The sequence below is a fragment of the Salmo trutta genome, chromosome 12, assembly GCF_901001165.1.
Source record: "Salmo trutta chromosome 12, fSalTru1.1, whole genome shotgun sequence".
Classification (NCBI taxonomy): domain Eukaryota; kingdom Metazoa; phylum Chordata; class Actinopteri; order Salmoniformes; family Salmonidae; genus Salmo; species Salmo trutta.
In genome coordinates, this window is record NC_042968.1 from 33,622,712 (window position 1) to 33,647,755 (window position 25,044).

Genomic DNA, 25,044 nt, shown 5'->3' on the forward strand with positions numbered 1-25,044 from the left:
TCTCAAGGTGCACGTTTGCCGACCTTCACTACAGTAGTAATGTACTAATCTTGGTTAACCCAGAACTCAAATCTTGCATATTAAGTAGTCTGACCACAATAGATTACTAATGTACTAATGTAATTGAATCAGGACAGGAACACTTTATAGCACCTCAGAGCAAACAAAGTGCTCAGAAATTGATGGAACTTTGTTGATCCCCAAAGGAGGACATGACATCAGACACTCACATTGTCCCGGACAGCCTCGGAGACAGTGCGTGAGAGCATGAGACAGGAGACGGCGCAGGCCATGATGTGGAAGAGTGTGTACATGATCCTCGTGCTGGACGATGACTTCACCGGGGGGCAGAAGGAGCAGCACAGTGAGCACGGGGCCGGGCCACAGCAGCAACATATCTGGGAAGAGGAGAGAGATATGTTCACATATATAGAGGAGAGGAGAGGAGAGGAGAGGAGAGGAGAGGAGAGGAGAGGAGAGGAGAGGAGAGGAGAGGAGAGGAGAGGAGAGGAGAAGAAACCTATCTGGGGAGAGGAGAAGAAACCTATCTGGGGAGAGGAGAAGAAACCTATCTGGGGAGAGGAGAAGAAACCTATCTGGGGAGAGGAGAAGAAACCTATCTGGGGAGAGGAGAAGAAACCTATCTGGGGAGAGGAGAAGAAACCTATCTGGGGAGAGGAGAAGAAACCTATCTGGGGAGAGGAGAAGAAACCTATCTGGGGAGAGGAGAAGAAACCTATCTGGGGAGAGGAGAAGAAACCTATCTGGGGAGAGGAGAAGAAACCTATCTGGGGAGAGGAGAAGAAACCTATCTGGGGAGAGGAGAAGAAACCTATCTGGGGAGAGGAGAAGAAACCTATCTGGGGAGAGGAGAAGAAACCTATCTGGGGAGAGGAGAAGAAACCTATCTGGGGAGAGGAGAAGAAACCTATCTGGGGAGAGGAGAAGAAACCTATCTGGGGAGAGGAGAAGAAACCTATCTGGGGAGAGGAGAAGAAACCTATCTGGGGAGAGGAGAAGAAACCTATCTGGGGAGAGGAGAAGAAACCTATCTGGGGAGAGGAGAAGAAACCTATCTGGGGAGAGGAGAAGAAACCTATCTGGGGAGAGGAGAAGAAACCTATCTGGGGAGAGGAGAAGAAACCTATCTGGGGAGAGGAGAAGAAACCTATCTGGGGAGAGGAGAAGAAACCTATCTGGGGAGAGGAGAAGAAACCTATCTGGGGAGAGGAGAAGAAACCTATCTGGGGAGAGGAGAAGAAACCTATCTGGGGAGAGGAGAAGAAACCTATCTGGGGAGAGGAGAAGAAACCTATCTGGGGAGAGGAGAAGAAACCTATCTGGGGAGAGGAGAAGAAACCTATCTGGGGAGAGGAGAAGAAACCTATCTGGGGAGAGGAGAAGAAACCTATCTGGGGAGAGGAGAAGAAACCTATCTGGGGAGAGGAGAAGAAACCTATCTGGGGAGAGGAGAAGAAACCTATCTGGGGAGAGGAGAAGAAACCTATCTGGGGAGAGGAGAAGAAACCTATCTGGGGAGAGGAGAAGAAACCTATCTGGGGAGAGGAGAAGAAACCTATCTGGGGAGAGGAGAAGAAACCTATCTGGGGAGAGGAGAAGAAACCTATCTGGGGAGAGGAGAAGAAACCTATCTGGGGAGAGGAGAAGAAACCTATCTGGGGAGAGGAGAAGAAACCTATCTGGGGAGAGGAAGAAACCTATCTGGGGAGAGGAAGAAACCTATCTGGGGAGCAGAACAGGTGAGGAGTCAACTCAACAATATAGTGACAATGCTCAATATATCCTAGGAGATGAGGAGAGAGATGCTCAATATATCTGAGGGAGGAGGAGAGAGGGATTTTCAATATAAATGATATATGAGAGCTGTAACTGGGAGGAGATAAAGAGATAGATGCTCAATATATCTATAAGAGGAGAACAGAGATGTTCAATATCTGTGAGGAGATGTGTAAATTCAACAATAAAGGGATTATAATGCACGTAACCAATTGGATCAAAACCTTGGTCATCATCAACATCTCCAAGGTCAACATATTTGATTGATGGAAAGGAGAGGGGAGGATTTTAGCATATTTTAGGATGGAGGGGAGTCAACATGTGCATCAGAAGTCAACTGAACATAGCCTTAGTGCTAGACAGAAAGCTACATAACTGAAGGAAGACAGAGGTGAGTGAGTGAGTGAGTGAGTGAGTGAGTGAGTGAGTGAGTGAACAAATGCATGAATGAATGACAGTGATCATCCCTCAAGAGGAAATTATTTCCACAACTCACCAGGTGAACATAACTGCCTACAAATTCACCAACATCTAATTCACTGTAGTACCACAGAGAAAACATGATGCTCTCAATAACCAAATAATATTTGTTTATATGAAGAGACACCTTTTACACAGTGAATGAACTCAGTGAACTATTCTCAGAGGAGCTTCACCTTGATATGAGGATTTTGGGCAGGTGGTTGTTGCGTGTTACAGGTGGTTGAATGTAGTCCAAACACACAGAATATCTGATCCTCCTGGAGTCAAACCAATTTATAGACTAAGAGCATTGTATTGTAGTACACTGTGTAGAACTGCTTGTCCCGTTTTAAGTTGTTGTTATCTGGGATTTTACTGGGGGTGGGGGGGTTACCGGATGAGGGAGGAGAGTCTAAACACAAGCATAGACTGTTTCTTTGATAAACATCCAGAACTGTAGATGAAAGCTATCCTATCTATCGATCGATCGATCTACCTGTATCTCTCTAATCTCTCTAATCTCTCTAATCTACAACAGAAAGCTGGTTCACCTGGTCAGTGTAATTTGTAGAGTGGCTAGGTCATGTTGGATTTGTAGGACAATGACTCACGTCTTTCCAATATGAGATTAACCTGCATTGTTGTATCAAATGTATATCTTGCCAATAACATTTCAGAGTCCAATAGACCTAATATTAATACAGGACACAGCCTCAGGTCTCAAGTGGAGGGGGTGGAGAATGGGGCAAAATGCAATGAGACACAGTATAGACTACTGTACAATGGGTGTATTGATCTCTATCCAACATAGAGCACCTGATGCATTGTAACAACATAGAGCACCTGATGCATTGTAACAACATAGAGCACCTGATGCATTGTAACAACATAGAGCACCTGATGCATTGTAACAACATAGAGCACCTGATGCATTGTAACAACATAGAGCACCTGATGCATTGTAACAACATAGAGCACCTGATGCATTGTAACAACATAGAGCACCTGATGCATTGTAACAACATAGAGCACCTGATGCATTGTAACAACATAGAGCACCTGATGCATTGTAACAACATAGAGCACCTGATGCATTGTAACAACATAGAGCACCTGATGCATTGTAACAACATAATTATGTTTTAACACAACAACTAATATAACTATATTTTAACACAACAACTAATATAGCTATGTTTTAACACAACAACTAATATAGCTATGGTTTAACACAACAACTAATATAGCTATGTTTAAACACAACAACTAATATAGCTATGTTTAAACACAACAACTAATATAGCTATGTTTAAACACAACAACTAATATAGCTATGTTTTAACACAACAACTAATATAACTATGTTTTAAACAACTAATATAGCTATGTTTAAACACAACAACTAATATAGCTATGTTTTAACACAACAACTAATATAACTATATTTTAACACAACAACTAATATAACTATATTTTAACACAACAACTAATATACCTATGGTTTAACACAACAACTAATATACCTATGGTTTAACACAACAACTAATATACCTATGGTTTAACACAACAACTAATATACCTATGGTTTAACACAACAACTAATATAGCTATGTTTAAACACAACAACTAATATAGCTATGTTTTAACACAACAACTAATATAGCTATGTTTTAACACAACAACTAATAACTATGTTTATATACAACAACTAATATAACTGTGTTTAAACACAACAACTAATATAGCTATGTTTTAACACAACAACTAATGTTATAACACAACAACTAATATAACTGTGTTTAAACACAACAACTAATATAACTATGTTTCAACACAACAACTAACATAGCTATATTTTAACACAACAACTAATATAACTATGTTTTAACACAACAACTAATATAGCTATGTTTTAACACAACAACTAATATAATTATGGTTTAACACAACAACTAATATAACTGTGTTTTAACACAACAACTAATATAGCTATGTTTAAACACAACAACAAATATAGCTATGTTTAAACACAACAACAAATATAGCTATGTTTTAACACAACAACTAATATAACTATGTTTAAACACAACAACTAATAAAGCTATGTTATAACACAACTAATATAACTGTTTAAACACAACAACTAATATAACTATGTTTTAACACAACAACTAATATAGCTATATTTAAACACAACAACTTTTATAGCTATGTTTTAACACAACTAATATAGCTATGTTTTAACACAACAACTAATATTGCTATGTTTTAACACAACAACTAATATTGCTATGTTTAAACACAACAACTAATATAGCTATGTTTTAACACAACTAATATTACTATGTTTTAACACAACAACTAATATAACTATGTTTAAGCACAACTAATATAACTATGTTTAAACACAACTAATATAGTTATGTTTAAACACAACTAATATAACTATGTTTAAACACAACAACTAATATAACTATGTTTATACACAACAACTAATATAGCTATTTTTAAACACAACAACTAATATAGCTATGTTTTAACACAACAACTAATATAGCTATGTTTTAACACAACAACTAATATAACTATGTTTTAACACAACAACTAATATAGCTATGTTTTAACACAACAACTAATATAGCTATGTTTTAACACAACAACTAATATAGCTATGTTTTAACACAACAACTAATATTACTATGTTTAAACACAACAACTAATATAGCTATGTTTAAACACAACTAATATAACTATGTTTAAACACAACAACTAATATTGCTATGTTTAAACACAACAACTAATATAGCTATGTTTTAACACAACTAATATTACTATGTTTTAACACAACAACTAATATAACTATGTTTAAGCACAACTAATATAACTATGTTTAAACACAACTAATATAGTTATGTTTAAACACAACTAATATAACTATGTTTAAACACAACAACTAATATAACTATGTTTATACACAACAACTAATATAGCTATTTTTAAACACAACAACTAATATAGCTATGTTTTAACACAACAACTAATATAGCTATGTTTTAACACAACAACTAATATAACTATGTTTTAACACAACAACTAATATAGCTATGTTTTAACACAACAACTAATATAGCTATGTTTTAACACAACAACTAATATAGCTATGTTTTAACACAACAACTAATATTACTATGTTTAAACACAACAACTAATATAGCTATGTTTAAACACAACAACTAATATAGCTATGTTTAAACACAACAACTAATATAACTATGTTTTAACACAACAACCAATATGGCTATGTTTTAACACAACAACTAATATTACTGTTTTAACACAACAACTAATATAACTATGTTTTAACACAACAACTAATATAACTATGTTTTAACACAACAACTAATATAACTATGTTTTAACACAACAACTAATATAACTATGTTTTAACACAACAACTAATATAACTATGTTTTAACACAACAACTAATATAGCTATGTTTTAACACAACAACTAATATAACTATGTTTTAACACAACAACTAATGTTACTATGTTTTACACAACAACTAATGTTACTATGTTTTAACACAACAACTAATATAGCTATGTTATTAAAACACAACAACCAATATAGCTATGTTTTAACACAGCAGCTTCTAGCAAACTTATCATGAAAATATGGGACTCTTACTAAACAGACAGCAATGCAAACACATTCTCTTTCATGTTTAACGTCTCCATAACTCCTCTTATATGTTCTCTCTTTCCCTCCCGCCAACTCTCTGTCATTCAGGACTCTGTCTCACCTGGTAGGCAAACATGTTGAGGAAGTAGCTGTAGATGCCACTCTGGTGCGTCTCCTGGGCTGTCATCCGTTCAGAACCCTCCAAAACTGACAGCTTTGGGTGTTAGATCACAGACCCTGTGAGGACGACATCCTAAAAGTCCACACAAAAAGATCCTCTAACATCTGAAACAGTAAAAATTGTTTTCCCAAAATAAGTACCGGCGTTACAAAAGAAAATCGCTACTTGTGGTTGTGCAATCCAACTTCCAACGGGTCAACAGGGTAGTTCTTCCTGAGTTCTTCTCTGCTATATCCTGGATCACATGTAACACAAAGACACATCCAACCAACCTTGCTAAATCTCGGCATCGACCTCAATCCAACTTCGGGGGGATAGAAAGTGTCCGGGTATTTATTTTGCTCATATCCTGTGTGCTCTCTTTTTGCTTCTGTGTCGGGCGCTGTCAGAAGAGTTGGCGAGAGAGGTGGTGACGATGAATGCCCTCAACCCCTCCTCCCCCTGCTCCGCTTTACCCTGGCAGATTAGGCTGAGCCAGGGAGAGAGGGGGGCGGGGCATGTGTTAGTCCCATCTGTCCCTCCCTTCCCCCAGGGCCCTCGCTCCACTGCTCCAGAGACAGCCTCCAGACCACACACACACACACACACACACACACACACACACACACACACACATACGACAGAGCAGCCCCATGGTCACAATAGGCTTGGGCCACACTGTTCATTGGGTTACATACCCATCAGAATGGAATTACCCGCAAATTACTGTCATTTTTTTTACATTTAAGGATGTTATCAGATACCTTCTGCTTTCCTACACAGCACCGCCCACCGCCGCATGGCACCTCCTTGCTAAACTCTGATACTCCCTGCTTGTGCATAATGGAAAGAGGCCACATCCATAATCCTATCATCATTACGCTGACCGGCCCAGAAACACACAAAACAAGAGGAATGGGCACAGGCCAGGTCTCTCTCCAGGCAAAAACCTGACGGAACGCAAAATCCATATGTCCATATTTGGTAGATTTTTAGTTGAGTTCTCAACAAACGTGAATTCTATTGTAGTTGAAATTAGCCAACCCTTGAAATCCTGTTGTTGATTTGTGGTTGAAGCCTGGTTTAAATGTGTGTACTTTGACAACTTTTTGTATTTTCAACACAAAATTCCATTGATGTTCAAGGTCAGTATGTTGACAGATTACATCGATATACTGTTGACGTTTTCCTGGTGCGCTGTGTCTGTGAGTCAGGAGAAAGAAGACACGTAGGGTTGTGTCTGAGTCAGGAGAAAGAGGACATGTAGGGTTGTGTCTGTGTCAGGAGAAAGAGGACACGTAGGGTTGTGTCTGAGTCAGGAGAAAGAGGACACACGTAGGGTTGTGTCTGAGTCAGGAGAAAGAGGACACGTAGGGTTGTGTCTGAGTCAGGAGAAAGAGGACACACGTAGGGTTGTGTCTGAGTCAGGAGAAAGAGGACACGTAGGGTTGTGTCTGAGTCAGGAGAAAGAGGACACACGTAGGGTTGTGTCTGAGTCAGGAGAAAGAGGACATGTAGGGTTGTGTCTGAGTCAGGAGAAAGAGGACACACGTAGGGTTGTGTCTGAGTCAGGAGAAAGAGGACACATGTAGGGTTGTGTCTGAGTCAGGAGAAAGAAGACATGTAGGGTTGTGTCTGTGAGTCAGGAGAAAGAGGACACACGTAGGGTTGTGTCTGAGTCAGGAGAAAGAGGACTGTAGGGTTGTGTCTGAGTCAGGAGAAAGAGGACACGTAGGGTTGTGTCTGAGTCAGGAGAAAGAGGACACGTAGGGTTGTGTCTGAGTCAGGAGAAAGAGGACACGTAGGGTTGTGTCTGAGTCAGGAGAAAGAGGACACACGTAGGGCTGTGTCTGAGTCAGGAGAAAGAGGACACGTAGGGTTGTGTCTGAGTCAGGAGAAAGAGGACACATGTAGGGTTGTGTCTGACTCAGGAGAAAGAGGACACATGTAGGGTTGTGTCTGAGTCACGTGAAGGAGGATGTAGGCCTCTGCTCAACCCAGTTGGCAAAATATGTAACGTGAAATCTTGAAGTCATTTTCTAGTTAAAAGTTGTTTTATTTTCAAACACAAAATAAGCAAATTGACTACTTTAAAATAGAGATAGCCTCAATGGCGCTGACAATTCTGTCATAGACACCATATTGACAGATACAAAGTCAAGATCTCTATTTATCTCTATGCTATCCACTGATATACAGTAATCTCTGTTCAAATGTCTCCACAAGACAGACTCTCACTTAACCCCCTCACTTCTGTTTTAAACTGCCATTGACTGGGGCTGAGTGCCAGGGTGTGAGCTCTACCATGGCAGAAGAGTACAGTAGACTATAAAAAATGCTGGTGATCTGTATGTTTGTAATCCATGTTTACAAAGGTGGACTTGCTCGATGTTTCGGCCTAGTGGCCTTTCTTAAGACAAGAGAAGGACTGCGCCCACAATCTTATCTGGAGTACAGTAGCCCACACAGGTTGTTTACACAGAGAGGGAGTACACAGAGAGAGAGTGAGTCAGAATAGATTTGGGTCAGTGTGCAGGGCGCTGTGCCAGGATAATCCAGGAAAGTTGTACAGTCCTCTCAGTCTCAGTTAGAGTGACCTTTATCAGTCCCTCTCTCTCTCCCCGACCCTGCCGCAGACTAACGTCATAACCCAGACTGGGTTATCATCGTTCGGCTGCAGAACAGTTGTTACTGGGGCTACTACTCTACGACAGCATAGGCCTAACTCATCAGTGGTTCCCAAACCTTTTGGGGTTGTGTGACCCAACTAGGGCCTGTCAAATGTTCTTGTTACAGGCCAAGTAAACATAACAAATTCTACCAGAACACAGTTTTTAGCCACATGTAGCCTATAAAGAACTGTCAGCAGCTCAAAACATTCGGAAAGTATTCAGACCCCTTGACTTTTTCTACATTTTGTTATGTTACAGACTTGTTCTAAAATTGATTAAATAATTTCCCCCCCTCATCAATCTACACACAACACTCAATAATGATAAAGCAAAAACAGGTTTTTAGACATTTTAGCCAAAAACATTTAAGAAATACTGAAATGTAACATTTAGATAAGTATTCAGACCCTTTACTCAGTACTTTGTTGAAGCACATTTGGCAGCGATTACGGCATCGAGTCTTCTTGGGTATGACGCTACAAGCTTGACACACCTGTACTTGGGGAGTTTCTCCCATTTTTCTCTGCAGATCCTCTCAAGCTCTGTCAGGTTGGATGGGGAGTGTCTCTGCACAGCTATTTTCAGGTTTCTGCAGAGATGTTTGATTGGGTTCAAATCCGGGCTCTGGCTGGGCCACTCAAAGACATTCAGAGACTTGTCCCAAAGCCACTCCTGCGTTGTGTTGGCTGTGTGCTTAGAGTCATTGTCCTGTTGGAAGGTGAACCTTCACCCCAGGCTGAGGTCCTGAGCACTCTTGAGCAGGTTTTCATCAAAGGTCTCTCTCTGTATTTTGCTCCGTTCATCGTTCCCTCAATCCTGACTAGTCTCCCAGTCCCTGCCACTGAAAAACATCCCCACAGCATGATGCTGCCACCACAAGCAGACACGAGCCTACCAGACGAGCTAAATCACTTCTATGATCGCTTCGAGGCAAGCAACACTGAGGCATGCATGATAGCATCAGCTGTTCTGGACGACTGTGTGATCATGCTCTCCGTAGCCGACGTGAGTAACACCTTTAAACAGGTCAACATTCACAAGGCCGCTGGGCCAGACGGATTACCAGAATGTGTGCTCCGGGCATGTGCTGACCAACTGGCAGGTGTCTTCACTGACATTTTCAACATGTCCCTGATTGAGTCTGTAATACCAACCTGTTTCAAGCAGACCACCATAGTCCTTGTGCCCAAGAACACGTAGGCAACCTGCCTAAATGACTACAGACCCGTAGCACTCACGTCCGTAGCCATGAAGTGCTTTGAAAGGCTGGTCATAGCTCACATCAACACCATTATCCCAGAAACCCTAGACCCACTCCAATTTGCATACCGCCCAAACAGATCCACAGATGATGCAATCTGTATTGCACTCCACACTGCCCATTCCCACCAGGACAAAAGGAACACCTACGTGAGAATGCTATTCATTGACTACAGCTCAGCGTTCAACACCATAGTACCCTCAAAGCTCATCACTAAGCTAAGGATCCTGGGACTAAACATCTCCCTCTGCAACTGGATCCTGGACTTCTTGACGGGCCGCCCCCAGGTGGTGAGAGTAGGTAGCAACACATCTGCCACACTGATCCTCAACACTGGAGCCCCTCAGGGGTGCGTGCTCAGTCCCCTCCTGTACTTCCTGTTCACCCACGACTGCATGGCCAGGCACAACTCCAACACCATCATTAAGTTTGCAGACAGCACAACAGTGGTAGGCCTGATCACCGACAATGACGAGACAGCCTATAGGGAGGAGGTCAGAGACCTGGCCGGGTGGTGCCAGAATAACAACCTATCCCTCAACATAACCAAGACTAAGGATATGACTGTGGACTACAGGAAAAGGAGGACCGAGCCCGCCCCCATTCTCATTGACACGGCTGTAGTGGAGTAGGTTGAGAGCTTCAAGTTCCTTGGTGTCCACATCACCAAGAAACTAGAATGATCCAAACACACCAAGACAGTTGTGAACAGGGCACGACAAAGCCTATTCCCCCTCAGGAAACTAAAAAGACTTGGCATGGGTCCTCAGATCCTCAAAAGGTTCTACAGCTGCAACATCGAGAGCATCCTGACTGGTTGCATCACTGCCTGGTATGGCAATTGCTCGGCCTCTGACTGCAAGGCACTACAGAAGGTAGTGTGTATGGTCCAGTACATCACTGGGGCTAAGCTGCCTGCCATCCAGGACCTCTACACCAGGCGGTGTCAGAGGAAGGCCCTAATAATTGTCAAAGACCCCAGCCACCCCAGTCATAGACTGTTCTCTCTACTACCGCATGGCAAGCGTTACCGGAGTGCCAAGTCTTGGACAAAAAGGCTTCTCAACAGTTTTTACCCCCAAGCCATAAGACTCCTGAACAGGTAATCAACTGGCTACCCGGACTATTTGCATTGTGTGCCCCCCCCAAACCCTCTTTTATGCTGCTGCTACTCTCTGTTTATCATATATGCATAGTCACTTTAACTATACATTCATGTACATACTACCTCAATTGGCCCGACCAACCAGTGCCCCCGCACATTGGCTAATCGGGCTATCCGCATTGTGTCCCACCACCCACCACCCGCAACCCCTCTTTTACGCTACTGCTACTCTCTGTTCATCATATATGCATAGTCACTTTAACCATATCTACATATACATACTACCTCAATCAGCCCGACTAACCGGTGCCTGTATATAGCCTCGCTACTGTTATACCCTTGCTACTGTATATACCCTCGCTACTGTTATTTTTCACTGTCTTTTTTACTGTTGTTTTTATTTCTTTACTTACCTATTGTTCACCTAATACCTTTTTTGCACTGTTGGTTAGAGCCTGTAAGTAAGCATTTTACTGTAAGGTAAAAGGAAACCTGTTGTATTCGGCGCACGTGACAAATAAACTTTGATTTGACCATGCTTCACCTTAGGGATGGTGCCAGGTTTCCTCCAGACGTGACGCTTGGCATTCAGGCCAAAGAGTTCGATCTTGGGTTCATGGTCTGAGAGTCTTTAGGTGCCTTTTGGCAAACTCCAAGCGGGCTGTCATGTGCCTTTTACTGAGGAGTGGCTTCCGTCTGGCCACTCAGAGATAGTTGTCCTTCTGGAAGGTTCTCCCATCTTCACAGAGGAACTCTAGAGCTTTGTCAGAGTGACCATCGGGTTCTTGGTCACCTCCCTGACCAAGGCCTTTCCCCCCCGATTGCTCAGTTTGGCCGGGCGGCCAGCTCTAAGAAGAGTCTTGGTGGTCCCAAACTTCCACCATTTACGAATGATGGAGGCCACTGTGTTCTTGGGAACCTTTAGTGCTGCAGAAATGTTTTTGTACCCTTCCCCAGATCTGTGCCTCAACACAATCCTGTCTCGGAGCGCTACAGACAATTCCTTCGACCTCATGTCTTGGTTTTCTTTATATAGACAGGTGTGTGCCTTTCCAAATCAAGTCCAATCAATTAGATTTACCACAGGAAGACTCCAATCAAGTTGTTGAAACATCTCAAGGATGATCAATGGAAACAGGATGCACCTGAGCTCAATTTCGAGTCTCATGGCAAAGGGTCTGAATACTTATGTAAATAAGGTATTTAATTTTTTTATATATATAAATTTGCAAACATTTCTAAAAACCTGTTTTCACTTTGTCATTATGGGGTATTGCGTATAGATTTCTTAGAAAAAAAAACATTTAATTAATTTTAGAATAAGGATATAACGTAACAAAATATAGAATAAGTCAAGGGGTCTGAATACTTTGATGGGGTATATACACTTATATGTGGAATTTTCCAACCAGAAGTTAATTTTGCAACCCTAGTCTAGGGTCTAGGGATTGATTTAAGAATGGCCTATGTTATCTAACTGCACACTCCCTGATACACTGGTTCTCCCTGCATGTACTATAAAGCTGTGTTGATGATCAAGGACAAAACTCTTTTCAGACATAGTGAAAAGCTCACATTGTGTCAATATTTACTATCTGCTCTCAGAATAGCAACTTCTCTGTCTTCCACAACTCTGATTCTTGGTACAAGTGAATGATCTGAGCCCAGTAAGAGGCCTTCCTAGAGAGCTGTCTGACGTGACCCTGTCTGACTGGGATAAGAGGCTTGTGGGGGGATACAAACTGGCTGATTGAATACTCGGTAAAACTTTACTTGACACCTAGCGTCATAACACTATATGACATGGTCATAACCATGTAATAATATGTCAACAGCTGACACAACGTGTCATAACCTGTCATAATATGGTCATACCACTGTTATGACATATTTAGACCTGTTGTGACATATATTGTGTTATTTTATGGCTGGTTAAGAGTGTCAAAACCCACAAAACCTACCACACAAGGCAAAACATTCCATCACACCATAGCCTACTTGTCAACAGTATGTTTGTTACATAACATTTTGTGAAATGTACCATATTAAATTATTGTAATTGAGCACACATTGATGTCAGACATGCACCTACCCAATGCTCTGTTGCTGATGACTGGGATGAACGCAGGAGCAGATTTCAGGAGCAGGACAAGACACCCTCTTTTTGACTGATGACTGACATAAGGGCATGTACGTGATAGGCCTGTCTGGCTTGTATGATTATGATGGTCATAATGCTTCTTGACAGTGTCATAAAGTGTATTTTCTTAGTCCAAGTAAAGTGACACAGGATAGTCCTAATGCTTCTTGACAGTTTCATAAAGTATAAAAACATTACTTTAAAGAATTCATTACAACAACAACAACAAAACTTTCAAGCGAAATACTCTCACATTGATTGTCTGTTGGGGACGTACAAGCCTGACAAAGCATAGCAACAGCTGTAGGATTGTAGCCAAAAATAGCTAGAAATAGCCAATGCCTGTCCTTTTTCTGGGGACCTGTCTCACTAATGACAGAGAGGATAGATGACAAGGTGGATGAAAGATCTCACTGCTGTCTCTCAGTAGATAATTGATGTAATTCAGATTGAGTTATAGGTCTATACTGTACAGGCTTGCGTTGGAGATGTTCATGTATTTTCCTCCCATTAAGCTACAATTGGAAATATGTTAATCAATATGCTAAATGTGTTAGGGGTGTGTACGGGAGGCAAAGTCAAGTGCAGGAGATCAGAGTGTAGTTAACAGGTGCTCTTTAATTCAGGGCCAAAAACGACAGCATATAACAACATAAACATGCCAAAAACACGGAACATAACAAAAGTATGGCGCATGACAATATCCACATAACAATAAACAATTACACACAAAGACATGGAGGGGAACAGAGGACTAAATACATGCAGTGTGATTATGGAATGAAAACCAGGTGTGTATGGAACAAGACAAAACAAATGGACATATAAGAAATGGAGCGGCGATGGCTAGAAAGCTGGTGACGTCGATCGCCGAACGAGGAGAGGAGCCGACTTCGGTGGAAGTCGTGACAAAATGTGACACAATGAGGACTGTTTTTCTTCTTCAAATGTGACAGTGGTACTTTTTGTTTTCCTTCATCCCAGTTGGATATCACGCAATCATAGCTCCTGTCTGAGATCACAAAACCATCAGCACAACTAAAAACACAATAGTGACTACCAATTAATTCCTTACAGTGACAATGAACAAATACTATTCTCCAAGAATCAACATTAACTGATGTAATCACAGCAGAGTAGAATCACTAAGAACTTTAATCTGGTTTGAAGATCTTTAATCTGCTGTTGGCTAAATCACTCCACCGTGAACTTCCATGAACCAATTAGTCCCTTCAGATTAACAGGCTTGTATTCATTAGCGCACACTGTAGCAAAACGTTTTCAAAAAATATACAATGGAAAAAACAGTTGTCCCTCCCTGTTTCAATTAGTTTTTTTCCATTTGGTGCATAATGAATACTACCCGGGTTTTACTCTCGAGGGTCGGTCAGGGCAGCCCACCACCGTCGCCCTCGGTACTACCCAGCATTCCTGGGGGCCCTTTCATTGACAGATAATTGCGGTTGCCTCGTGGGAGAGGAGACACTGCCAAAGTGAGCAGACAAAAGCAAATTAGAGAAGCCAAAACGACGCTTGATTGAAAGCATTCCATCTATGGTTTCAATGGGCCTTTTGGAAGAACGGTTGCATCGAGTCCAAGCACGTTTTCCAAAAAACACAGTTGACTGTAGTTTGTTTTGTGTGTAAAAAATAAAACATCTTATGATTCTTTAGAGCCCAGTTATTTAGAGATGTCTGAAGTGTAAGAATGTATAAACATTGTAGTCTTACTGTCCATTGAGAGTGATGAGACACAGAACTAAAACGATGACCCAGAGAGAGTCAAGCCTCACATGTCAGTCAGAGGATTCCCATGCCAACCCATGGCAACACAATTTATCCATTCATCAACAGTGACATAACTGATTGAGTGTACATAACAGTCCATTTTCCAGTTTACGTTCTCTGGATTACACAGAAACTGCAGATTACGGCAAACGTCCTACACGTAATCTACACCACAATCCCAAACATTTTTGAAAGGATGAAACATAATATTTCTGCTTCACAGGTTGGGGGATTGAAAACAGTATTTGATTGCCTTTTCTATGTGGCTCAGCAACCCATGAGTGCAAAGTTCAAACTAGCAGCTTAATGAATTGAGGATTTTTTCAATGAGACTTTCTATCAAAAATAATATACAGTATAGGCCTATGTGACATGAATTGTATAACAGTAAAATGGGCCATTTCCCTCTAAAGAATCATATCAATGTGATCACAGTGTACTGCCTGCCTGCCTGCCTGCCTGCCTGCCTGCCTGCCTGCCTCCCTCCCTCCCTCCCTCTGTGGGTTGGTTGTTCAGTCTGTTTCTCAATCCATAGCATATTGTAACTGTATATGTCTAGGTCAACAGTAACTATTACAGATCAAGAAGTGGATCATAGTGAGGTGTTGATGAACTACTGAACATGGCCAGTCAGTGGGACACATTCCACCAGGCAGGGGAAGGGGGGGTGACACAATAAGACATTCTATTCATTCCATTGTGTTTACCAGGATGGTAATGTCTGAAACACCATTCACTGTTTCTCAGGCTGGGAATGCGATCCATAAAAACGACAGAATTTGATAGAATTCATTAAGTATTCTTTGTTATTGAATTTTAGGTAGATAGTCTAATCTCATCCATTTTGAGGGAAGTCCCACCAGTTGGATTCAATTCCATTTAAATGAAATAAACTGAATTGAAATGGAATTGATCCCAACACCAGTCCCACCACTTGCAAAAGCCCAAGCTCACTCCCTGAATGCTTCGTTCTGAGTTCATCAGTCTCTCACCTGAGTACAGAGACAGAGACACAACATTACTTCCCAGACTGGTGCAGCAGGCACTGAGGTGGGTGAAGAAGCTCCAGGTCCACCGGCTCTCTACGATCAATCATAAAGCAGGATGAAAGGGGTACCGGGACAGCAGTACAGAGTTAACAAGCCCGTAAACACTCAAGTTTAGGATGTGCATATCACCCTCCTGTTTTTCATTAATAAACCCCAGCACCACCATTCCTCTGGGCCCCATCGATCATCCCACACATCTCCCCCAACAGACAGGCATAGATGATCTACAAGGCAAACACCCTGAGAGGGAGAGCCAGTCAAAGAGATGTTGGCTTCAGATATGATCAGGGAAGGTTTCTCTACTTTTTAGGCTTAAGCTGATTAAAATAAATTTGATTGATTGGTAAGTGTAGTGTAGTGTAGTGTACAGGAGGCGGGAAAACTATTGTGGGGGATCAAGAGCGAAACGTAGGAGGTTGGCCAGGTTGTTGGGACTCCGAGTATTAAAGTACTGTAAACCTCTTATGCAAGACAGAAATAGGCCTAGGTGTGCGGAGGACCCTTCAATCCAACCTCATGCAGTCTACACATCAACCTATCCAGTCAGAATATAATTGGGCATTTTGCCCATCTGGCCAAGTGATACTTGGAAGTTGGATATCACATTTTTTTAAAGAGATTGAACTGGATCTTAAAGTAACTGTCCTGAGAAAATCTCACTTTTGAAAGTTAATACTTTGTTAACTCATACCCAAATAATGTTTTGACTCATCTTATACTCGTATTTGTGGCCAAAGCATAAATTGGAGAAAAAACACTTAAAAAACCCAATCTCAAACTTGTATCTCAAACAGACCAATTAAAAAATGCTTGCTATGTCCTCATAGAGTGGGGCGGCAGCGTAGCCTAGTGGTTAGAGTGTTGAACTAGTAACTGAAAGGTTGCAAGATCAAATCCCTGAGCTGACAGGGTAAAAATATGTTGTTTTGCCCCTGAACAAGGCAGTTAACCCACTGTTCCTAGGCTGTCATTGAAAATAAGAATTTGTTCTTAACTGACTTGCCTAGTAAAATAAAGAGTATAATGTCATCCAGCTGGCCAATCAGTGGTCTATGTTCATGAATATCTTTAATGACCGGTATGCACCCATACCATTATGTTGTTGTGGTACACCCACACCATTCCAACACAGAAAAGCTGATTTTTAACATACTTGATTACAATTTTTTTGAAGAAAAACTATTTCACTCATATTGTAATTAATTATAGGTCATATATCATTGAAATCTGGAAACACTGGACAGTTACTTTAAGCACTTACAAATTCGTAATTGCATGACATTTATTTTTTTCCAGGATGTAACATATCACCTTGTACACTTTTCGGGGACCAGTTTTGGCTGGTGATGAATTACTGGCTGTATCACCAAGGATATCAAGAAATGTTTCTTGCATGGTTAATTAAATGTTTGCCTGGCATGCTAGAATATGCATAATTTGTAGTAATATTAGTATAACTACTATAAGATGATTTAGGATAAAGATTTAGTTAATCTAATTGTATATGAAGTTAGCAAAATATAAATTAAAACTGAATATCAATGTAAAATATTTTAATTTTTGCTTACAAATTGCTGATAATGGATTGCGTTTTTTCTATAGCGCTATCTGGTATCCTTGGGACGTCCCTACCCTACAACTCTTACATAACCCTAACCTTAACCTTTTTGAAACTGCAATGAGGGTATGAAAGTCCCAAGGACTTGGTTAGCACTCACACTGGAAACCAAGTGACATCGGTGCTTCTTAATTTGCCTTCCGATAGTTTTGTAAACGGGTACCCACTCTCTTTTCGTTCCGGCTCTACAGGAGTAAACATGGCGGCAGAGGGAGATGTGGATTTGGACCTGGAAGCTGAGGAGAACTGCACTGGGAAACCAGCAGAAAAGCCTCGGAAACATGATAGTGGGGCTGCCGATCTGGAGAGAGTCACCGATTATGCCGAGGAGAAGGAAATATCAAGCTCCGATCTTGAAACGGTGAGGCTGGGCCAAGCACGCGGGTGGCGATGGGTGCCCACGTTAGCATGAAGGCTAGTTAGCTTATGCTAACAACGGGCCTAACCGGCGTGCAGTGAAGAATGGAAACATATTTGCACAAACAATGTGTTGTTGTGAATGTTACCGTAATCAACTCACAAACGCGTCATTTCACGTTGGCACGTGCTGTTTATCCAAGTCAGCCCTGAACAGAACAGGCGCTGTACATCCCAGCACAGGGTAGAGCTTCTGTCTATTCAGCAAACGTTAGCCTATGGCTGCTTGTATGTTTTTCTGCCTTGCATAATTAATACTCTTCCAACCTGTTTTGGGAGTTCTAGTTACTGACTCGTTAGTGCTGTCATACTAATATGATCCCTGCCTGTCCTGTTTCAGGCTATGTCAGTGATTGGAGACAGGAGATCAAGAGAACAGAAAGCTAAACAAGATAGGTGAGTCACTTCCTTTGCCAGATTTTCATTCAACAACCATTGATCTGCCAATTAATTAGTACACTAATGACTTGTCTGGGGTTATGATTTCAGGGAAAAGGAACTGGCTAAAGTCACTATCAAGAAAGAGGATGTAGAACTCATTGTAAGTATCCCCCCAGACATGTTTCTTGTTTAAGTGTCATCGTCACAACCCTCATCTAAAGTTAAATGGTCTTTTGCATCACAAAAGCATTTAATCAAATGAGTCCTCTGGAACTCTAGTCATCCATATTCTACTAGGGGAGTTATTAGAAACTCTGCTTCAGAGATACTTCAGACGGTCTGTGAATGTGTTCTATCAATACTACCCATTTTGATTATTCTAATGTCCTGCCTCAACTGGCTTTCCACAGATGGGCGAGATGGAGATCTCCCGAGGAGTGGCCGAGCGCAGTCTGAGAGAACACATGGGCAACGTGGTAGAGGCTCTGATTGACCTGTCAAACTGACCAGGAGAAACTGATCCTAGAGCAGCTTTATGCAGCAGCATTGGACACCGGACTGCTTCCTAGCCTGACCGTATTCACTGACTCCATTTCATAGCTGAAATCAGACATTTTGTCCCTGAAATAAAATGTTACATTTCTCTTTATGTATATTCAACAATACTTCAAAATTGATTACTTTTGCAAGCACCTGTTTTTGATTTATAATAAATGTGGAATGAAATAAAACCAATGGATGAAAATGTTATGTTTTAATCACGTACACTTTATATCCAAGTTAGAAGAAATTAACAGATGACGATAAAACAATGGCGATAAAACAAAATAGCTACACAACTTCGAAAATGTACAAAATTACATCAATATGCCTCCATGAAGCATCCATACATTATCAGGGCATAGCCCTAAACCCAGGGCCTTGCTCAAAGGGTTGGTGCATTCAGGATATTGCAGGTAAATGTATGGCCATAGAACATACTTCAGTGAAGTGTAGTTCATTTCCATCTGCAACATTCTGAAACGTTTCATCCCACTGAACACACCCCAAGCTTGTTAAACAGTCTGAATATACTGAAGTCTCTCTCCCCCTCCAAACTTAGATTCAGGTCTTCCTCTTTTGCACTGTTGGCCGGTCAAACACGTCTCTCACTCCTGCAGCCTTCTGCTTAAAGAACTTGCTGTTCTGAGCGCTCTCCTGAGCCCAGGCTGAGTCAAACGATGTGGTGTCCTGGTCCACCAGGTGGGTGTACTTAGTGCGTCCGGAGCGACCAAAGTTCTTGACCTGGAATTAAATGAGGGGGTTGTTTAAGATGAACTATCTGTCGATGTTTATTTGCCAATTGTTGACATCACATTTTGGATTGATTGTTGGCTGTATGGCTCATATATAATTGTATAATTTCTTGTCATGAAACCACACACATCCTTATTTTGAGGTAATGTCTGGATAATATCTGTCTATTTAGGAGAACATTGTCTCAAGAGTAGCTCCAGAACAAAACATTCTGTATAGCCACTACAAATGAAAGAAATTCATTTACACAGGGGTTGCCAATACACTGGGTTCAAAAACAGTCAGAATTTTCTGTTTACATCGATAGTGTACATTTATAATAGATAAACAGGGGGAATTCATGTGCTACAAAAGTAGGACGTGTGCTACGTAATGTTTGAAAGAAGTCCAGCTGACCTGCATGACTTTGGGGAGGATGGTTTTGTTGAAGTGGTCCTCCAGAGTGGGGGCACTGAAGTCTCTCTTGAACACATTCTCTTCTTCATCCTGGAAACAGATCACATTCAGCATTCAGCCAACATCAAAGACAAGACGAGCTATTCGGACAAAATACGTTTACCAAGTTTCAATTATATGAATGGAGGATCATTTATTTTTTATATACCTGAATCACATCTCTGAATATTCTATAACAGTGCACACACTGCTTATAATAATCCCTCAAACAACAATCTAACACACATAGTGGTTAACAAACGTGGGACAGTTCACTCCTGTACTTACACTTTCTCCTACAATTCTAACAATCATCAGCAACATATGGTGTGTTTCTTATAAGAATGCATTGAGTACTCTGAACCCCAGTGTCTACAGAAAACTCACCATGAAGAAGGCTCCTCTGTGGTAGTACTTCTGGAGGAACTTGTATTTGCCCTTTGAGGCCTTGTTTGTGATCTGTTTTCCATTATTCCGCAGCTCGGCCCTGCGCTCCTCCTCGGTGAGGCTGTGGAACCTCTCAATCTCAGACTTCTCTTTCTCCATTCTGGAAAATCCGACAAGGCAAGTGGGTTACATGGACAGCAAAGGCCTGTGTCAACATAACTAACTCTGGACCAGTAATTATTAACATGGTTCAAAACACTTAAAGTGTACAGATCATTCATACAGATAATCAAATAATATAAAACAAAGACGCTAGTCTTTTTTACTGAGAGGGAACACCAGCTTTCAATGGTTAAGTGAATCAATGCACTATGTGAAGTATTTCTGATGTCTACTTTCATTGTCATCCAAGACTGTCTTAATATGTTCCTCTCTTATGCATTTGCCTGTAAATTGTTTTGAATGGTTTAAAGTGCTGCACAATGAAATGTACCACCGTGGGGCACTTTAGGGCACACTGTAGCAAAATGTTTCAAAAATGAAAACGAGTGTTTGAAGATAGTACTTGTCCGTTTCAGATCTATATTCATTTAATTCCTAGTGAACACCATGGTTCATGTTTAAGTCTGTCTGTACTCACGCTTCACGGGCCTCCCGGTCCCTCTTGATGCGCTTGAGCTCCCGGACCTTCCACGCCTCGTACTCCTCCTCCTCATTCTCCCCGTCCGTGTCCAGGGAGTCGAGAGCGGCCAGAGTGCGGCGGTTCTCCTCAAACTCCTTCTTGGCCTCCTCCTCCACGATCTTCAGGGTGTAGCGCCGCCGCTCCTCCACCTGCTTCTTGGCCTCCGCCTCCAGCTCCCGCTGTTTGAGCTCGTCCGCCTCGCGCTCCGCCACTGTTACTCGGTCCTTCCTGAGGAGACACACATCAAAATCCAATTTTCTTACTCGGGACACAAACGCTGCAACAATCCATTTGTTGTGAACATACTCTGTTTATATGATAACAGGACAGCAGGTATACACAAACTGATGAATGCAGTAGAAAACAGCATAAGAGCTGATAACAGTTTTGTACTGGCTTTTAAATTAAAATTGTTTCTCATATAAGCCTAATGTATTTTCAGTCAATTTGGCCATTTTGAATTGTCTAATCCCAAGCCCACAATCAAAGTGTCCCTTAGAGAAATAAAGTTATTACATTCTATGAAATAAGTCATATTAAGCCCTGATAATGGTTCAGGAGTGATCTTGGATGGCAGGACTCCTTACTTGCGGATGAAGACTGGTTTTAGCCGCGGCTCGGCCTCGTCTTCACTGTCCGTGTACTCCTCGTACTCTGACTCCGACTCCTCCTTCTCCGCGCCCGAATTCCCTTCTTCCTCCACCTCCATGATCTCCGGCATGTCCTCGTTCTTCCGCTCCTGCGCTCGCTGGCGCATCATCGCTCGCCGCCTCTCGATTTCCTACACACAAAACAAAGTCAATGTGTTACATACAGGGTATCTTGTATACCATTCCATGTTAAACACCTGGGACCGTATTCACAAAGCATCTCAGAGTAGGAGTGCTGTTCTAAGATCAGTTTTGTCTTTTAAATCTTAATGAATAAAGGGGTGCCTGATCCAGCTTTCCAAGAAGATCCTTGTGCCACTCACCTCATCGTCCACTTCTTCCTCTTCCTCCTCCTCTTCGTCACTGCTCTCTTCGGGTGCTCTCTCCGGGTGCCAGGTTCCCTCGTCGGAGTCTTCACTGCTCTCTGCAACCACCTCCGGCTCTGCGATCTGTCTGTGTCTTGCCAACCTGAGAGAGAGAAAGAAACATTTCCAATCATCACAGCACTCAACATCCAGTAGGGCTAATAGTTAGGCCTAAATGGTTTAGAGATCAAAGCCCAATAAAAATCAATCAGTCATTCATAGTATTCAAATTCCTGATAACCCACAATATGTGCAGGCATTTTTTAACAACCCCTCACCCAACTATGGGTGTCCACTGACAAATACAGTTCAGCTCAATGAAGCTGGGACTGGGAGCCATCACAACCAACACAGGATCCCACTGGTTTACAAGATGAACTGATGAGAATTATCTTCACCTCTCCTCTGCATCCTCAGAGACGCGGTTTAGCAGACGCTTGAGACGCGGGTCAGACACCACCTCTTCCTCCATCTCCATCTCAGGCTCGGCATCCTTTGCCTTTTTTATAAACTGGAAGTCCTCCTCCTCCTCGTCAGAGGAGTCCATGGGAGCATAGTCGGGACGTTTACCCGACACATAGCGCTTCACCTTCACCTTCTCCATCGAAATCTCACCTGGGAAGGAAAGTAGGGGAGCACACTTGGTTACCATGAACTGTCCATTATCATAGATGGCTCTATTTACTCTGTTACATGTGGTGAGGTTAAGTTGTATATACTGTCGTTTTGGTTTTGTGATGGATTGAAACACGAGTAAGGGCATGAATTGTGTTTTTATATCTACTGCAGACGCATACAAAAAGTTTGTCCATACGATTAAGGAAATGCAGCATGCAATTATATCGTGATATTGACTAGCTAAGTTATAAAAAGTTGTGCACTTGGATGGCTAGATAGCGATCTATTGCTTCCATTAAATCGGCTACCACCTAGTCCAGGATAGCTTGCCCTAGCTAACGTTAGCTTCAGGCTACAAAACTCACCTTTCTCATTTCGAATCGGCACAGCACCAGCCGTGGACTGGATCGGCGGTTGCTTCATGTTGAGGGCGTCCCGTCCAGACATGACTGCCCGATCAACAATATCAATATATGAACAAAAATTAAATCAACTTCTAGATAGGAAAACAAACCCGTCGTTTATTTTCTCGACCACCACAGGAAATACTCTAACAGTACCGGAAATCATTCTTCTTCTTTGGGATTGGGTTGGCGGATCGCATCCAACTTTTAAGGTGCATACACTGCCACCTACTTTACTGGAGTGTGAGGCCAGTCACGGCCTACCAATATTATATTACATTATATTCATTATTCCTGTTCCTCTAAGAAAGTGAAATAGAGCCCTAGACACCACTTTCCTCTGTCCACTACAGCAACCCAGCCAGCATCTAACCCTTTCACACAATCTCTCCCTATCTACGTCATACAGTCCACAAAATAGAAACACCTGCACCACCGTTTCCTCCACTAAACACTCATCACACATACCTGTTTCATGTCTCTCTATCGTCCACAACGTGGCATTCAAACCCAAACTGTAGTCTACTCCACACAACTTCCTCTGTCCTACATCCCATACTCCCCACATCTTCCTTTCCTGACTGGTGCATGCTGTAAAATTACCTCCCCTTACTACTAGCATCACACTCCCTTTGCCAAAGATCAAGCCCTTTTGCCCAGATCAAGGACTTGACTTCCCTGCAGCCCAGCGGGACCTGAATATCTACCCCTTCTCTCCTCACAGCACTCTTAGCCACCACATCTGCCTTCTCATTACCCCTCCACACCCACATGGGTTGGAACGCAGCAAAAGCTTACCACCATTCCCATCCTCTCCAATCCAATAATAGCACCATCATCTCCACAAACAAGCCTCCCCTAGCCGACCTGCCCGTCTTCACACTACTCAAACTGCAGGCAAATCAGAGCCGATCACCACGGAGTGTTTTCACCTCCTCCACCCATCTTAAACCTATAATCATGGCCATCAACTCGGCCGCATACACTGACACATAATCAGTTAAACACATCATAATCACATCATAATCAGTTAAACACTTACATATTCTAACATTGAAATCTGGGATATACACCTCTGCCCCACCCTACCACTGACTGGATCATTTTAACCATCTGTATATATCCTTAAAAACAAATAAAACAGATTATCTATATATCTCTCCACACACCATCTCACATCCTCACCCCATTCTCTCCTACCCTCAATTATGTCCACATCTACTCTTGGTTTTCGGAAAAAGCCATGGAGGAACGTTACCTGATGCAATTGCTATACCTATCTCGCTCGCCCCCAGTCCATATTCTACCACCTTCTGCCCGATTGTCCAGCCGTATGCCCTCTGCTTACCCAATCCTTGCTCCCAGCATTCCCCAGTTGTCGTGACCGCAGTATGTCCTTTCAACCTTGTCCAGTATGCAAGTTTGTCCCACTTTATCAGAGTGGCAGGTAGCCTAGTGGTTAGAGCGTTGGGCCAGAAACTGAAAGGTTGCTGGCTCGAATCCCAGAGCTGACAAGGTAAAAATCTGTTGTTCTGCCCCTGAACAAGGCAGTTGTTCAGGGGCAGGCTGTCATAGTGGCTCAGGCTGCACTACCTGAGCCACTAGTGTGGGTTGTAGATTCTGTCTCATGCTACCACTAGAGTGAAAGCACCGCCAGCATTCAAAAGTGACC

The 25,044-nt window shown here is 42.1% G+C and overlaps 3 protein-coding genes across 4 annotated transcripts in view; 1 reads left to right on the forward strand and 2 right to left on the reverse strand.

The window, feature by feature from the left end:
- The window catches only part of LOC115203388 (serine incorporator 4-like), a 34,026-nt gene extending 27,398 nt beyond the window's left edge, over positions 1 to 6,628 (reverse strand). The window contains exons 1-3 of one of the 2 annotated variants that reach the window (XM_029768050.1): positions 6,398 to 6,628; positions 6,066 to 6,181; positions 231 to 398 (exon numbers count right to left, since the gene is read on the reverse strand). In XM_029768050.1, coding sequence (XP_029623910.1) covers positions 231 to 398; positions 6,066 to 6,131 — 234 coding nt within the window. In that variant the 5' untranslated portion in view covers positions 6,132 to 6,181; positions 6,398 to 6,628. Of the gene's footprint in view, positions 1 to 230; positions 399 to 6,065 lie in introns of both variants that reach the window. The other variant, XM_029768049.1, reaches the window with a different exon arrangement.
- Positions 6,629 to 17,889: 11,261 nt separating this feature from the next.
- On the forward strand, positions 17,890 to 19,270 carry hypk (huntingtin interacting protein K). Its single transcript, XM_029768053.1, has 4 exons — positions 17,890 to 18,098; positions 18,495 to 18,550; positions 18,644 to 18,695; positions 18,946 to 19,270. Exons 1-4 carry the CDS (start codon positions 17,937 to 17,939, stop codon positions 19,039 to 19,041), a joined length of 366 nt encoding a protein of 121 aa, XP_029623913.1. The 5' UTR covers positions 17,890 to 17,936; the 3' UTR covers positions 19,042 to 19,270.
- A 4-nt stretch (positions 19,271 to 19,274) lies between these two features.
- Positions 19,275 to 23,512, reverse strand: mfap1 (microfibril associated protein 1). Its single transcript, XM_029768052.1, has 8 exons — positions 23,334 to 23,512; positions 22,749 to 22,965; positions 22,309 to 22,453; positions 21,923 to 22,116; positions 21,294 to 21,563; positions 20,654 to 20,813; positions 20,228 to 20,317; positions 19,275 to 19,819 (listed from the first exon to the last, which is right to left on the reverse strand). The coding sequence occupies exons 1-8, from the start codon at positions 23,413 to 23,415 to the stop codon at positions 19,640 to 19,642; spliced, it is 1,338 nt and encodes a 445-aa protein (XP_029623912.1). The 5' UTR covers positions 23,416 to 23,512; the 3' UTR covers positions 19,275 to 19,639.
- Positions 23,513 to 25,044: the final 1,532 nt, after the last annotated feature.

What these genes read in the sequence shown, in the direction of transcription:
- mfap1 (XM_029768052.1), bottom strand. Translation starts at nt 23,415, where the DNA reads ATGTCTGGACGGGACGCCCTCAACATGAAGCAACCGCCGATCCAGTCC. An exon ending in ACAGAGGAGCCTTCTTCATG is followed by an intron (nt 20,318 to 20,653) that starts GTGAGTTTTCTG and finishes ATCTGTTTCCAG; the next exon opens with GATGAAGAAGAGAATGTGTT. An exon ending in TCCTCCCCAAAGTCATGCAG is followed by an intron (nt 19,820 to 20,227) that starts GTCAGCTGGACT and finishes ATTTAATTCCAG; the next exon opens with GTCAAGAACTTTGGTCGCTC.
- hypk (XM_029768053.1), top strand. Translation starts at nt 17,937, where the DNA reads ATGGCGGCAGAGGGAGATGTGGATTTGGACCTGGAAGCTGAGGAGAAC. An exon ending in CAGAAAGCTAAACAAGATAG is followed by an intron (nt 18,551 to 18,643) that starts GTGAGTCACTTC and finishes TTATGATTTCAG; the next exon opens with GGAAAAGGAACTGGCTAAAG. An exon ending in AAGAGGATGTAGAACTCATT is followed by an intron (nt 18,696 to 18,945) that starts GTAAGTATCCCC and finishes GGCTTTCCACAG; the next exon opens with ATGGGCGAGATGGAGATCTC.